At 43.6% G+C, this 17,431-nt stretch overlaps 1 protein-coding gene across 1 annotated transcript; it reads right to left on the bottom strand.

Annotated features, from left to right (window-relative positions):
* Positions 1-3: 3 nt before the first annotated feature.
* LOC115269276 (uncharacterized) lies at positions 4-2,183 on the bottom strand. Its single transcript, XM_062845801.1, has 3 exons — positions 2,078-2,183; positions 1,362-1,573; positions 4-855 (listed from the first exon to the last, which is right to left on the bottom strand). The coding sequence occupies exons 2-3, from the start codon at positions 1,503-1,505 to the stop codon at positions 400-402; spliced, it is 600 nt and encodes a 199-aa protein (XP_062701785.1). The 5' UTR covers positions 1,506-1,573; positions 2,078-2,183; the 3' UTR covers positions 4-399.
* Positions 2,184-17,431: the final 15,248 nt, after the last annotated feature.

Genomic DNA, 17,431 nt, shown 5'->3' with positions numbered 1-17,431 from the left:
GACTAATATTACACTAATCGTACTTTATTATTACACTTCAGTTCAATTAAGAGTACAGTATTTAATCGCAATATACGATAGTTAGCAATCCGCCTATCCAGCTTTTCAAACGAAAGCAGGGAAGAGTGGAGCACAGTGTGGGTTCATCAATTTTATTATATCGAGAAAATTAATACAGCCTTCCTACTCTCTACAAGTCGTCATGTGCCAATGTGCCACAGACAAACAGACACAGCATTCGAGACATTTTTTGGAATACCCAGTCAGTTTGTCTGTGGCGTATGTGATATCACTTGTTTACATTTGATCATCCTCGAACCCATTAGGACAACACTGCAAACGGCGGCGATGATGGAAGGACATCAGAAATGAAACAATGTGGTTATATTCGTGGGTGCTTCAGTTACCATCTCCGCTGTCACTGTCGCTGTCATCGTCCGATGACGGTGAGCTGCTGTCCATTGTTTCGATGTAGTTGTTGATGTCATTATGCAGCTGATGGATCCTGAGCGTCTGGCGAGTAATCCTACGGTTTAAACTAGTGGTAAGAACAGCGGGCGAACCCGTAGAGCTGCTGCCCGTTCGTTCCAGTGTGGCAGAGCTCGTTACTGGAGAGCTTGTGTTGGTGGTACTACGGACGTTGCTTCCACTTGCCGAAGGAGACGTGCTGGTGGCTTGGTTCGTACTGGTCGAAGAATGCCTGTTCAGCTGTTGACGTAACAGCATCTCTTCCTCTCGTAGTTTTTTAAACTTTTTCTGAGTCTCCGCAATTTTTCGAATCATGCCATGGTGTTGGATTACTTTATTCATACAACCTTCGCATACCGTCTTCGGGAGAGGATCAGTGGGTGCAATCTGGTAAAAAAAAGTCAATGGTTAGCTTATTTGATCAATTTTGAAGTACACTGCGTACACTATGGAAGCACCCCCCAGATGAAACTGTCTTGTCTATATCTATGTTTAAAGTGTACAAACGGCAGCGGAAGTCAATGATTCAACATCGAAATTAGTGTCAAATTCATAATACCACTGTTTACGTTTACAACTCTTCAAGGCAGATGAACCAGAAATTGGATAAATATGTAATTGTGCGTAAGAAACTCTTCTAAGATTACTGCGGAAACTATTCAAAATTTTCTACGAATTCATTAGGGAATTTCACTACATAAACATTGTTGACCCGATTAATTATAAACTGGCTTACGTTCGATCAATAAATACAATTACAATTACGAACATTCTGGCGATGCAACGCTCATTGCATCATAAAGCGGAAGCATAAAAGCAAAACATCCTTCCTCTCTCAAGAATTAAATTCTGAATGGAGCCATCTTACCAACTAGCTAATCTCAAACTCTTACCTTTACGGGAAGATAGTTGTTGATTTTCTGTTCCAACTTGTGCTTGTCTCCTTCGGCGCCGTAGATGAAAATCACTGAACGATGGATCTGGGAGCATAGTCTGCACAGGAACCCGGTAATGCACGCCTCCTCTATGCTTCCCATGTTTGGCAAATGTGGGCAGCTGCTCGATAATGTTGATTTTGATCAACAAAATTAAAATTTTCTAACTAGGGTAAAAGCTCCCTTAGTGGAGGTAGTACCAATAGTGGTGGTAGTGCCAATTTAGCACTATATCGAACAAAAAGCTTGCAAATGACATTTTTAATAGATGCATCATAACTAATTAATAACATTAATTCAGTTTTGTGTTTAGGATTTGCCGAAAAACCTATTTTAAACAATTATTTTCCTTAAAATTTTTGCTCCTTTGCACCTATAGTGGTGGTAGTGTTCCTATAGTGGTGGGTCCCATAAGAATTCAATGGGATGCGCCACTACAGGAACCAAAGTTAAATTTTACCTCCATAATAGGAACCGTGTACCTATAGTTGGTGCAAGTGATTTATTAGCAAAAACTGAAATAAACAATGGTTTTTACATTTTTCCTAGCAAATTTATGCGAAAAACTACCGATTGACGTTTTCAGACTTTTTATTTTGTGGTATTATCAATTTTATTCAATTATTTTTCTACAAGGAGCTACTAATAGCACCACTATTGGTACATTTACCCTAAATTGTTGGATCACAAAATTTCTCGAAAATACAGAAAATATTTTGTTGTGACGGCTGCTGACAGTGACAGTCTTGCCAGCGACGATGGAAGTCAAGCGCCCCACTGAAAAAAAGCATTAGCAATGTCCCGAGCAACGACGAGTAATAAATATTTATTTATTTATTTAACTTAAGGCCGGACGGGACGGTGGCTGGATCGTCCGCCATTGCTCTGTTGTTAAGCCTGGAGCACATAGCGTCCGTTCCGTCGAGGTTTGCGTTTTTTTGTCAGTTTTCCCATGGGAAATGTGTCAAACTCGTGGTCAAACTACTGTCACGCACACGCAAACGTATTCATTGTGTGGGGCACTTTACAGAGATGCAAATCTCAACTTCTACTTCATATTTTCGACTAGAAATTTGATCGTTCATTTGCTCACTTTCGGTGCACAATAGATTAAAGTTTCAGCTACGTCAGTGCAGTAGAAATTGACATTTCCTTCTTCAAAATCGCGAGGCAAATTGTTAGAAAGAGAGAAAAGATAGCAAAAATTACCCGTCGTCCCGTGCGGCCTTAAGAACAAAAGTGGAAAATCAACACTAAAATTTATTGACATTGGCGTAAAAAAATCATTTTTTTTTTCGAGAAAAATCCAAAAAGTGTCAATCCATGATAGCTTTTTTTCAACGTTTAAAAAGTATCTATCTATATAAATAAAAATGGAATGGTGTTTGTATGTCACGAACTGAGTGCTGCGAATGAGCCTCTGTACGAATTTGCCCTGTCCTGCTCACTCCCACAGAAAATTTGAAAACACCGCGCACAGTAAAAGTCACGTTTGACTTTTATTTACTGTGCGAACTGTTTTCAAATTTTCTGTGGGAGTGAGCAGTACGCCAGATTCGTGCATGCAGAGCAAATGAGAGTATATTACAGGTGGGGAAGAAGAAGAGATGGCTATGTATTAGTAAGGAAAGAAAAATGTAAACACAAATAGTGACGTCACTATTTGCCACGCGTTCTTATGAGAGCTCGCTTTGCTTGTAGTAGTGACATGTTTTGCACCAGACACGGATCTCACGCACACGAAGTATCTTCTTCCCCACCTTTATTATGTTGGATATATCACTGAGGCCAACACTGTCCACAAAGCTACCCAGGGGACCGAAAACAAACTACCGGGGGAATGTTTCGGACGCGTAACGGCGGAGAACACGGAGCAACACAAAGATGCGTGTGCTCGTCGCGGCGGTCGGTTTATTTACAACAATATATGTACAAGCAATAACAAGCATACATACATTAGGCAGGGTCGGCGCAGGGCAATGATGATAAACATCGCAACATATATTAGGCTGGCCCAAATATTTCAACACTCCTCCTCGATGTTGGTCATCACAATCACAAAGGTTCACGAAGGTTACATTTTTTTTTGGTCTGTTTTAACGAGATTTTTAACCCTAGGCTAGTTCATCTCGAAACGAAGGTTACATCACAGAGAACAGACGTCTATCTTCGCTTTCTGCCATGTGTAAAATTTTGTATCGGTCATTTCAGAGTAGGTGGTTATGCTCCCGTTACGTGGCGCTAGCGTTCCATCACTTACATTGTTGTGTTGTCATTTTTGTTTCCAGTGCTCGCCGTTTTTGGCCGTTTGGCGCTCGTGTCGCTTTGTGGGCTAGTGTATTTTAACGATGAACACTGCCATCGTGGGGTCAAATCGACTTTATAAGTGGAGCAGTCTCCGTTGGTGGCGTTGAGGTACACTTAAATCCTTTACACACGATTTCGACGTATTTTTGTACGAGCTTAATCGTCTGTTCTCTGTGGTTACATTTCCACAAAGTATTCTAAGTTAACATTGGACACAACAGCCTACACACAAAGTTCCTCCTCCTGCACCGAACACTTCTGCTTCGTCAAGTATTACACAGTCACATAGTCACAAAGTTTGTTCACAAAGTATCTAACACTTAGTATCGGAGTTCCTCGTCATAACAGTCATGAAATTCTTCTGGAATCTCCTCCTCAACGGGACGCCCAGCTGTATTCTTCCGGCGGTTGCTGATCTCCGCTCTTCCAGCTATCCTCAGGGCGTACAGCTCACCACAAAGATCCGCGACGGCTTCCACTTTTCCGCTGCGACTGACGATCTGGCACCTGGATTTCACAAAGTTCACTTTTAGTCCTTCCCGTGCCAGCTTCCGGACCGACAGCAGTCCACAGTCCAGCTCCGGGACGTAGAGCACATTCTTCACCGCGACTTGGCTTGTTCTTCCTTCTTCATCGACGCACTTCAGGAAACCTTCCCCGACACCGGCGGACCTGATCACGGAGCCGTTCGCCAACTTCACTTCCTGTTTCACGCTGTTGTCGATTTTCTTGAAAAAATGGCGGTCACTGGTCATGTGGCTCGAACAGCCACTGTCCACATACCAGGTCCTCCGCTTCCGCTGACCTCCCACGCCGAAACAAATTCCCGGGTTCTTCTTCGCCACCGTCTTATTCACTTCCGGATCACTTCTACCTTCTTCACGAAGCATTGGACACTCTCTCCGGAAGTGGCCCGGTTTCCGGCAGTTGTAGCACACACGCTGTCGCACTCGTCCGTTTCGTCTGCTTCCGTTCACTTTCAGCGCCCGGTCGTGGCGCTCCTCGGACACTTCTAGCCTCTTCTCCACCCGTCGGTGGTACTCGTCCATCAGCCGCTGCTTCACGAATTCCAGCGACTGGTCGGCGTCCGGACGGCTCTCCAAGGCCGTCACCAGTCCGTTGTAGGATTCCGGCAGACTCCGGTACACCATCGCCACCTGCAGCGAATCTTCGATCTTCTGTCCCGCACACGAAAGCCGTTCGAACAGTTCTTCGATGGAGAACAGATGCTTCTCCATATCTGTTCCATCTTCATAGTTCAGACCACAAAGTTTCTTCAACAGGGACACTCGCGACGTCACCGTAGCCTTTTCGTGGTACTTTTTTAACTTTTCCCACACCTCCGCTGCAGACTTCAAGTCTTTCACCAGCGGCAACTGATTGTCTTCAACGTTCAGAATGATCAAGGCCTTTGCTTTCTGATCCTCTTGCGACCACGCTGCAGTCACTGGCGCTGGCTTCGCTTCCGAAACCGCATGCCACAGGTCGAAAGTACCCAACTAACAATCGCAAGCCGCAAACCAGCATGCATGCTGAATTGTTGCTTTATAATAGTAATGATAGCTGAACTAAAATTATGCTGTACACATTACTGTAAAAATGTTTTTTCAATTGAAAAAGTAGCCAATGTTCAACCTTTCGTATCGGTATCAACAATTATAAATTTAAACACTTTTCAAGCGTTTAATAATGTTTTTATTCGACTTGCAGTTATTTCTTTACAAAATAGTTTAACAAGACCTTTTTCTGCTTCTTGTCAAGTACATGCAAAAATTAGAACATGTATCTGTACAATGTGTTTTTCATAAGTCAAATAAGCGCTTTCGTTTCATCATAGTTCGACTCAGTGTACAGGATGTAAAACACGTGTTTTTTACTGAACAGCAGCTGAATTAACGTGTTCTTCAGTTGTCAACCATAAACAGAACATTATTCACCACTGCTGAATAGGAGTCAAAGTGTAATCATTATACAACCACGGGAAGTTTATGTTTTTATTTGAGCGCGTCGATTCATCATCTCTAGGATGGCGCAGATAGGAAGGCAAGCGGCTGGCAATCGATGGGGCTCGAGTTCGAATCTTGATTTAGGTAAATGTATTTGTTGTTATTATTTCACAATAGTTGTTCACAGCATAAAGTGTCAATCATAAACTCTCGTAGAAATTGAAAAATTTTGCATTTTATTTTTTTAAATCATTTTTGCAGTAGCTGAATAACAGCTTTACTATCAGTTTGTAAAATGTTTTAAACAACAAATAGTTCAGTTGGTACACAACACTATGCTTTATTGTTTCTCCAAATTTGTGTGAACAAAACCCGAACAAAGGTTGTGCCTAAAAATTATCCAAATGTTATTCAGCACCATGCTGAATTAATTCGTCGTAAAGGTGCTTGTAAAAAGAGTAATTGTTAGTTGGGTAATCAGCAGCATCTGAATTTTCACCTTCCACGTTTGATAATTTCGATTATCCAAACGGGAAATCAAAACTTTTTCAGTCATTTCGAAAATGTTCGTTTTCTGTTGGCGCACACTGTAATCACGAAGGTAGGTACAGCCAACAACACACGCGACGTACCCGACGGCGGTACACACAGACTCCGTCACAAAATGTTCACTTCGCTATCGAACACCACGGCTACGGCAACAGTTCGTTCGATTCGCGGGTCAAAATGGCACAATCTTCACAAAGCAATCTTCTTTTCTTCTCGGCTGCGGGACATAAAATGGTGCACCACAGAGTCTTTCCGGCACCTTGCAACTCGTTCTGGGCGCCGTCCCAACAAAACTGGCAATAATTCCGGCCAAGCACTTTTTCTGACAGTCCCGGTCACAGCTTCTTCACACACAGCAGCTAGCCGAATCGAGCCAAATTAATTAGCTCTCCCACCGACCGGCACCACACAGAATCAATCATCCGCGGGATGATTTTTCACTTCGCGACTGTCCGAGCACTTTTACGGTTCCACCGCCAGGACTGGGCCCATAACCTGTTGGATATATCACTGAGGCCAACATTGTCCACAAAGCTACCCAGGGGACCGACAACGAACTACCGGGGGAATGTTTCGGACGCGTAACGGCGGAGAACACGGAGCAACACAAAGATGCGTGTGCTCGTCGCGGCGGTCGGTTTATTTACAACAATATATGTACAAACAATAACAAGCATACATACATTAGGCAGGGTCGGCGCAGGGCAATGATGATAAACATCGCAACATATATTAGGCTGGCCCAAATATGTCAACATATGTAAGCCCCTCGGCTGCTCCGACGGGAAATAATCTTGTTGTGGGTGGGATTATGTAGAACACTGGGTCGTCTATTCAAAATAGCACCGTTTTAAACACTAGAACACCCTAGTCCACTTACCTGAGCGGGAACTAAATTTGATATCAACTCACGGTTCGGGTGGAGGGGAGTACAACCAATTTCCGAAACCAAAGCAGAAAATTTATAAGCGGACCGCTAAGAATGAGGCATTAGAACCCCTTTCTGGGTACGAAACAGCGAAATAAGAGTGTATATGACGTAATCAGGGCAATGCGTCTTAAAAGAATACTCTAACTACCATTTCATTTGAACTACATACTATATGGTTTTATTTGCCCTTTTTGGGGCTTTTGAGAGAGACGATACATGTGAGGAGGGTACTTGCGGTTTTGGGGTCCTGATCAGCGATCTGTGGGTGGCTCGGTGACGAAACTACGGCGGGGCGGTGGCCCGGCGGCGACACTGTGGCGAGGCAGTGGCCCAGCGGCGAATGGAAACGGATTTGGGTTTAGGGTGCTTACTGGCGTGTGGGGGTTTTGGGGAAAGGATGCTTGTGGAGGAGCCATCAAGCTTATAAATTGGAACCTACGGTTACAACTACCCCGTCATCCCAGTTCAAAATGAATGTCAAACATTCATTTTGATTGAGAAAGAGGCATCAATAGCATTTTATTCAAAATCAACATCAAATTTTATTTTCATTCGAAAATCAATTGTGTTGTACAAAGATTTGGCAACACTGTGTCGCCAGAGTAACTCTTTCACTCAATGGAAAGATATCTCCGGAGTCACTCACCAACACAAAAACATACGAGCTGTCGGACGATCTGCCAATAGTGGTTTCTGCTTTTAGTGGTGTTGCGTGTACGTACACGTTGCATTACACGAACACTACTTGAGTTACTGGTTGAAAATAGTAAACAAAAATCACCTGTTCCCGGCAAAATCAAATGGGTATATTTTCAACCAGTAGATTTGCATTAGTGTTCGTGACGCCGCGCTGCGAAACCACTATAAAATGTAAACAAACAAACTAGGTAATTGACGAGCAAAATTTGATTTGTGACGAATAAGACCTACGTTATTAAAACTATTGCAGGTAAGTTTATAAAGTCCGTTATCGGACACAGAATACGAATGGGTCTTTTCCTTGAATGTTTCCGATCAAACGATTTTGCTTCACAGTTATGGCACCGATTTGTTTACATCTCGACAGTGCTGTGGGGAAAAACCTTCAATGAAGGGAATCATTCTTGGCTTTGGATGAATGGGAACGAGTTGCAGTACCCAGCTGATCGCGATTTTTTTGGTAGCATGACTAGTAAATACAGGTTTTGATTTCTACACTGGTGCATCAGTGATTAGCTTCGGCCACCATTAAACGAGGGAAGCAAGGGAAGTTTGGATTGATGTATTTTTTTTTAACGTTAAGTTGAATAAGTTTTGTTTCAGTTGTTTTTCGTTTCAGTTATCCCCCCGGCTTGAGATCCGCTGCAGAGAAGATACCGATCGGTTTCCCGTCTTCATCGGCCAATTCGTAGGAACTGGATCCTATCCGCGCGAGGACGGTACAAGGAAGATAGCAAGGTCCCAGTTTAGCGTTGTAGCGGTTGGGAGCTGAGGATTGTCGAAAGTTTCGCTTAAAAACTTTTTGACCTACGTGGTACACCGGAGCGAACGACTTATGCCGTAAATTGTAGTGTTGTGAATTTTTGTCAAATTGTTTCTTTAGATTCTTGTAAACAAGTTCGTGAATAGATTGATCGATTTCAAGTTTTTTCTGAATTCTCTCCTCCTCCGAAAATTCTTCTACGTCCCGATCTAAACGGTGTTCATCACCACGACTCACAATTTCATGGCCATAAATTATGCGATACGGGGAAAATCCAGTGGCCCCATGGGGTGTGTTGTTTAGAGAGAATTCGATTTCGGGTACCCGAGTGTCCCAGAGTGTTTGATTGCTTCTAGCATAGGTTCGTATACAGGCATTTATGGTGCGGTTTAGCCGTTCCACCGGGTTAGATTGGCTATGATGACGTGGGTTCGTCCAATGTTGGACATGAAATTTCTGAAGGAGGTCTTTGAAGTTCGCGGACAGAAAAGTGGATGCATTATCCGAGATTAAGAACTCCGGCGCTGAATATCTACGAAACCAAGCCGTTTCTAGGATTTCACACACTTGTGAAGCACAAATCTTCCGAACCGGAAATAGTAAGGCGAATTTGGAAAACACGTCCATTACAACGAACAGATGTGCCTTCCCAGCCTTACTTCGTGGTAAGGACTGTATGAAATCGATAGCTATGATTTGGAAGGGCTTGGTGGCCAATCTTGGCGCACCAATTGCAGGATGTTGGGACTGATTGGAAGGCTTGCTTTCCTGGCATACCGAGCATTTTTTAACGTGGGCCCTCACGTCTCCCGCGATGTTGGGCCAATAATATTTCTTCTTGATCTTGGCGATCGTTTTATCGGTTCCCAGGTGAAGGGCGTCATCGTGTTCCTCCACAAGGATGTTATCCCGCGTTTCTTTCGGAACGCATATCTTCCACACGAAATGGTAATCTAACAAATCTCCCGGTGTGGACACTAGCTTTTTCAACACCCCATGTTCGATCCGGAAGTCCTTATATTTCTCCGGCTCTTCCTGAACCTTCTGCAGCATCCTCGGGTACCAGTCCTTGCCTGATCGATGGAAGGATAGCACTTCAACGGCTCTAGATAGAGTATCTGGCACCACATTGTCAATGCCACGGCGATGCTTGATAATCATGCTATGTCGTTGAAGTTCTATACTCCATCTACAAAGGCGGGACGAGGTACGCCAACTGCTGCGGAGAATATACGTCAGCGCAGAAGCATCGGTTATCACGGTGAACTCTGACCCCTCTACGTAGCATCTGAATTTCTCCACCGATTTGAGAACGGCTAAGGCCTCTTTTTCTGTGGCAAAGTATCTTTGCTCAGGACCAGAAAGCTTCTGTGAGAAGTAAGCGATAGGTTGTTCGCCTCCATCGAACTCCTGAGTTAAAACTCCGGCGATAGCAGTATCGCTGGCATCACAATGAATGCAAAACGACTTGCTGAAGTCCGGGTTGGCAAGTATTGGAGCGCTTATCAGCAACTCCTTAATCTGAACAAAGGCCATTTCCGCAGCATCTGTCCAACGTAAGGATTTGGGTTTATCCCTTAATAAATCCGTAAGTGGGCGTACTACTTCGCTATATTTGGCGATAAAACGCCGGTAGTAGTTACACATGCCCAAGAAACGTCTTAAGGCACGGATGCTACTGGGTCGTTCAATGTTAATGATTGCTTCGACGCGATCGGGATTCGGTTTCAAACCGTGACTGGTCAAAATATAACCGAGATATGGTAGTTCGGAGAGACAAAATTTCGATTTTTGTATATTGATGGATAGGTTGGATCGGTTTAGCCTGTTCGCCACTTCTTGTAGAAGTCTTATGTGCTCCTCAAATGTCTCACTTAGAACGATTATATCGTCTAAGTAGACGAAAACCTTCGGTTCCAGTTCACCCGCCCCCAATACCCGGTCCATCAGTCGGGACAGCGTAGCAGGGCTGTTAACCAAACCGAAGGGCATGCGGGTGAACTGAAACAACCCACGCCCAAGCACGGAAAAGGCCGTATATTTCTTTGATTTCGGGTGTAGTGGAATTTGCAGAAACGCCTTGGATAAATCTATTGTAGAGATGTATTTGCAGGGGCCTAGCCTACTTAGGATTCGGTCTGCGTGGGGCAATGGGTACGAGTCTCTTACTGTCCGCTCGTTTAATTTACGGGCATCCAAGCACAAACGGACGGATCCATCGGACTTGTCTACAGGAACTAATCTAAGCGCCCAGTTGCTATATGAACGCTCTATAATCCCTGCTTCAAGCATGCTATCCAGCTCCATATTTATTTGTTCTTGCCGCTTCGGCGACGTGGGAAACGGGTTGATGCGGACAGGCGCAGATTGCCTGGCCTCATCCGTCAATTCGATTAGGTGGGCAATGAGAGGGGTGGTCTCTAATTGACCCTCCATGGCAACTTTAAATTGAGATTTGACAAGTTCCAATTCGAGAAGTTGTTCGCTTGTCAAGGAAAACTCTTCAGATGCTGTTTGCACTTCTTCAGCTGCCACCGATTGGACCGTAGGGACAATTCCAAACGCTTTCCAAAAATCGGTGCCTAGTAGAAGCCGTCTTTTAAGATCTGGTACCACCAAGGTAGCGATCAGTTTAGTTTGACCATTGAAGCACATTGGGAGGTTCACGTAGCCCGATACTTCTAATTTCTGTCCGCTAGCGGTCAAGAGATCTACGTCAGCGGGAAATAACTTCAATTTGCAGGTTTTGATTAGTTTAAGTGAACCTACGCCCAATATGCTCCTATGAGCTCCACTGTCAAGCAACCCTATTAAAGGCACGTCAAAAACGGTTATTTCAACAAACGGGCGGTCGTCATCTTCGATCCGAACGAATAGTTCGTCTACGTTAGATTCGGCCGTGGAGTTATAATCAGCTATTTCTACCCGGTTATAACCCGCTTGGCAGAGATTGGTTTGAATGGTTTTAGAAGAGGGATTTTGAAAAGGCACTGAACTGCCCTGCCTTTAATAGGGTTGCTTGACAGTGGACGTTGGGCGCCAATTTGTAAGCCCCTCGGCTGCTCCGACGGGAAATAATCTTGTTGTGGGTGGGATTATGTAGAACACTGGGTCGTCTATTCAAAATAGCACCGTTTTAAACACTAGAACACCCTAGTCCACTTACCTGAGCGGGAACTAAATTTGATAATCAACTCACGTTTCGGGTGGAGGGGGGTACAACCAATTTCCGAAACCAAAGCAGAAAATTTATAAGCGGACCGCTAAGAATGAGGCATTAGAACCCCTTTCTGGGTACGAAACAGCGAAATAAGAGTGTATATGACGTAATCAGGGCAATGCGTCTTAAAAGAATACTCTAACTACCATTTCATTTGAACTACATACTATATGGTTTTATTTGCCCTTTTTGGGGCTTTTGAGAGAGACGATACATGTGAGGAGGGTACTTGCGGTTTTGGGGTCCTGATCAGCGATCTGTGGGTGGCTCGGTGACTAAACTACGGCGGGGCGGTGGCCCGGCGGCGACACTGTGGCGAGGCAGTGGCCCAGCGGCGAATGGAAACTGCGGCGGGGCGGTGGCCCGGCGGCGAAGCTGCGACGAAACTGCGACGGGGCAGTGGCCCGGCGGCGAAACTGCGGCGAGGCAGTGGCCCAGCGGCGAATGGAAACTGCGGCGGGGCGGTGGAGATACGTTGGTAAGCCGTATTACAGGGTGGCAGGCTTGGCTACGGTACCGGTTCCCAACCGGTTCTATGTTGGCGGGAATCACTGGCGGCTGACCGGTTCGATTGTTGGCTTCGGGACGGTCAATTGGCACAACGGATGGCTTGGCATGCACGGATGATGAATGGCGTCGGAATTCATTGCCGGGTCCGACGATGGCGGGGATCACCGGTTCCTAACCGGTTTGATTGGAGATTTCAGTGGGTGGCTGGACCAGATCGGGAATCACATGCGTTAGTGACCGTTTCCAAAATGGAGGACTTTCGATGGCATGCAGTCGTCCTTCTGTCCGTGGATAGCCTCCAAAATGGCGGAGGGGATGGCTATCGAGTCCCAGCCGGTGAATGGTGGGGGATTCGAGCGTGAATCCGGTTCTTGGCGTCGTGCAATCTGTGGGTAGGAACAACGGCTTCGAGGTTTCCACCCGGAAAGCCCAAAAGAAAAGGCCCGAGCTCGGACCTGATCCCGAAGATTAGTAACCTCACTTCAAATCGTCTCCCCCCCCCTCACTGTCTCTCTTTTATAGTTTAGCACAAATATAGTTACCTTTTCTTACAATAGCTGTTCTTTCTTAACTGGTACAGGTGGTGGATTTTCTTCTATTTAACACATGCGGCTATATAGATAGATTACCTATCAAATTTCACATTAGGCATACACAATTACAAATTAGATATAAGAAACTAACCGTACTATAGTTTTTTTTAAGCACAAACAATTAGCTTTAGGAAAACTTCAATAACTGTAACTGTGAAATAGATCTTTAAGAACGCAAAACTAGAATTACTTATATACACTTTTACCCTAAATCTGGGCTTTTAGATTTACTTTTAAGGTTTCACGACGCGCACTACGATCTTCTTGGCGGTCACGGACAGAAAGAAAGACCTTCTGCAATGGCGTATTATTAAAAGGCATTCAGAAAAGCCGAACTATCCCGAGGCTGGACACCCAGTTCATTTGCAATGGTTGGCATCCCTTCCTAGAACTCTGAGTTGCATGTTTTACCTTAACGTTTCAAACCGCTGTTCATAAATGACAGGTGTGAGCATCCACTACGAGTGCCATAGGAGTAGCCAGCCTGCGCATTCCACCGACAGCTGTGAGTACTACACCAGTAAGGCTGTCAGTTTGTTTGTTCAGGGTCGGATTTGGGTTTAGGGTGCTTACTGGCGTGTGGGGGTTTTGGGGAAAGGATGCTTGTGGAGGAGCCATCAAGCTTATAAATTGGAACCTACGGTTACACATATTAGACTCTCATTGCGTGCAGAGGCTCATAGCACCGACGAACTGACGTGACTCTGGATCTCAGCACATGACCGAAAACATAAAACGATCAATTCAAAAGCCAGTGATCGCAAATGTCAAATTGAAAGTGACGTTTGACAAAATGACGACGCCTATGCAGGCGTCGTCTTGTTCAAATGATTTGTAAACAAGAACACGTGATAGACATAGACGGTCATATGAGTCTGCGGCTTCATCGGAACTCAGAATGTAGCATTTCATGTTTACTCATGCATTTGAATATAAAAATAGAGAAAATTATGTTCAGTCGTAGTGAAATGACACCAGTTATTAGTAGCTGTTACCATCTGCATTCTTCTCAACCACCGGATTCAACGGACGTCGCGACGACAACGTCCGTTGCGAACGTTGCTGCTGCTGCTGTTGCCGCTTCGATATGGAGTGCTCGGTCAACCACTTTTTCAAGTTTTCTACAGAAAATCTCACAAAATTGAGCCCTTTTGCTCAAGGAATACGCAATATTGCTCAAGGAACATTTATGTTGGATATTATCCAATTTTCCTGAAAAAATGATAATGTTGGATAATGTTGAAATTGATATAAAATTAGCAGAATATCAACAAAACGGCGAAGGCAGCTCTGATGAGGACGACGCACAACGACGCCATGGAATGTAAACACGCACTCTTAAACAAATCCAAAAAAGAATGAAATTTTGTGTGATTATTTCGCATTTACATTTAGAACAAAATTAATTAATTTTACTTTTTTTTTGACAAACATGAGGGGTATGGGTAATTATTGTCATTTTTAAGAGCATCGTTTGACGTTGGAAAATCTTTCCATTTCAACACACGTATGCGCGGTATTATTTAAGAGTGCTCGATGTTGTTCGATCAAAATACTTCTGAACGAAAATCAACAGATGGCGATAGTGTTTCAACGGTTTTTAATTTAAACTTTTGGACGCACATTCCACGATCCATTGAACTAGCCACCACGTCAGTTTGTCGGTGCTCATAGGGCACTGCATGAAAATATCTCCTTCTCTTTCACTCCTACAGAAATTTTGTAAACAACAAGGCCAAGACACTTCAAAATCCCATACAAAATCAAAACAGTGCAGTGCCCTATAGAAACGGTTTTATTTTTCAAGCTAGCCAACACACACCTACACACTCCCGGCACACAGCTTGTGAACACTCACGAGCGTTCAGTTTTCTTGCAACCACCTCTCTCAGCTCGGTTGTCAAACACGCCGTCGCGACGCTGTTCGGAAATGGTGAACATGATCAATCCACCTTCAATTTTGTTCCGGTGTTCAAAATTTATTATTTTTCATTCGCGATGGAAATTTTGATGGATAGATGTTACAAAATTAGCTAAAATAGGCTCAAAACAATGTTTATCCTTCTCCTCGCTTTCCAACGGCTTGACAGCGGCAAATGGATATATCGTGACAAGGGGTCGTACACAAATTATGTCACGCTTTTAGGGGGGAGGGGGGGTTTTGCAGAACGTGACGACCCTTACAAAAAATATTGTGGTCCCATACAAAAAGTGTGACATAGGGGGGAGGGCAAGGGGGAGGGGGGGTTTAAAAAGGTCGATTTTTGCGTGACATAATTTGTGTATCACCCCCAATAATTTTGATTATATCCGCGGCACCTAGATAACAATACTCTTCAATCAATCACACAGGTTCAACAAGGTTTAACAAAACCTCCATTTTCAATGTTTGGTTCCCGATGTTTGGCTCCCGCTGAGAGAGCATATTGAGTCAGTCCGCGAGACTCAGGTCACGAATAGGCTTGGGAACGGGCCAATGGATCAACACCATTCTTTCAGTGTTTTATTCGAGTAAGGCTCCGACGTATTCGTATGAAAAAATAATTGGGAAAATCGACCGGGAACGCACCGAAAACGAGAAAGTTTTAAATTTCATTTTGCTGGGCATTTTTCTACAGAGTTACATGTCAACAAACACAGTAGGCAGGCAGAACGACGTTTGCCGGGACAGCTATAGCTATAGTGTTTTAATAGGGAACTGCATGAAATTCTTTCCTTCTCTTTCACTCTAACAGAAATCTTGTAAACAACAAGGCCACGAAACTTCAAAATCCCATACAAAATCAAAACAGTGCGGTGCCCTATAGTTTGTGAAGCATTTAAATATATATTGTTATATTTTTGTTTGCCAGGTACACCTTGGTCAAAATTTAACTGTCAAAAGTGGTCAAATATTTGGCATTGGTCAAAGAGTGTCATACTATGTAGCTTTACTTAATGGCAAATATCCATGTGCCAAACCACATCCAAAGCACAGACAAACAGACGTATCACTTGGAACAAATTGAGATAAAAATCACAGACAAACAGACGTAACACTTCGGACATTTTTCGAATCAAACCATAGTCTAGAAAACATTTTCGCCCAATGCTAAAATGACTGAGTTTGGCCGACCATCAACTAGGTGGCGGTAGTGTGCAAACGTCAAACTCGAGCAAAAACGATGCGAGCGCCACGGTTGATCAAGTTGGCCAACTATCAAATTTTTAAATAGACCGTTAAATCGGTGTACGATGCAAAATATCAGAGTGTTACGTCTGTTTGTCTGTGTAAAAATCATCGTCACGAAAACATTATCGCCCAATGTTAACCATGCTGTGTTACGTAAACCACTCAGTAGGTGGTGGTAGAGTGCAAACGTCAAACAGGAGTAAAAACGATGCGAGCGCCGTGATTGAGCGATTTGCGAACTACAAAATATTTGAATTCACCGTTAAATATGTTAACGATGAGAAGTGAGTGGAGTGAGACGTCTGTTTGTCTGTGTCCAAAGTATATGCAATAAGGTGGCCCACACTTATATGAAAAACAAAAATTTCGAAAAATGCCAAGTCTTACCTCCTAAATCAGTTGTTTTGGACTCCCAGAAGCTACGTTCAAAATTTTAGCGAAATCGGTTGAGCCTAAGGGGGCGCTCAAAACGCTTGAAGTTTGTATGGGAAAACTTGGCCAAATATATGCAGAAATTTTAAGTTTTCGAATTTTACCGCTGGGTGGCGCTGTAAGCGTTCAATAATCAAACCCTTTGGTATTATTGTAGGTGGCTATATGCCAGACAACTTTGTCGAAGACCGCAAAGTGGACCACCATCTGTTCTATCTTTACAGGTCTTTACCCGTTACCCCTACTACCCTTTAGGGTCATAGTAAAAGTAGTAACTCTACATCTGTCCTAGAAAACTTTACGAGAATAACCTGTTCCGTATTTCGTACTTTGCTCAACGTACGAGAACTTAAGTTTCGCCAGTTTTGTTCTCTTTGTCATGTAGGTCATGGGGATTAAAATTAAACTTAAAAATATTTCCAACTGAACTGAATTATACGGCTTACAGAAAATTTGGCCGACAAAATCCCTCATGAGAAAATAATCAAAACTACCGAAAATACTCAAGTTCTTTCCACCCGATAAGTACGCCCTAGGACTAAGGTATTTAACCGGACTGTCGTGGCATGAGAACAGGAGATTTGGGCAATTCCGCAAAAGAAAATGACGATTTTGGCAGTTTCTTAACGTATATTATTGAGGAATCATTCTATGGGCATCATGCTGTAGATATATGCTCCGCTCCTAAACCTAAAATATAAAATAAATAATTTTAATTAAGAAATTGAAATATTAATAATCAAAAAAACTTGCGGAAGCGATTTTCATGACAATGGACATTTTTTTCCTTGGATTCAATGTTTGCTGAGATATTGCGGATTTTTAGAAAATTTTCCACTCTGCGGTAGCCGCCGAGTTCTACCGCAGCTGTCAAAGTCCTACCGCAGCCATGAAAATGATCGTATC

This window comes from Aedes albopictus, chromosome 1 (genome assembly GCF_035046485.1).
Source record: "Aedes albopictus strain Foshan chromosome 1, AalbF5, whole genome shotgun sequence".
Classification (NCBI taxonomy): Eukaryota; Metazoa; Arthropoda; class Insecta; order Diptera; family Culicidae; genus Aedes; species Aedes albopictus.
Note: the sequence above shows the minus strand (reverse complement) of the source record. Positions and strands in the feature narration are given on the sequence as shown.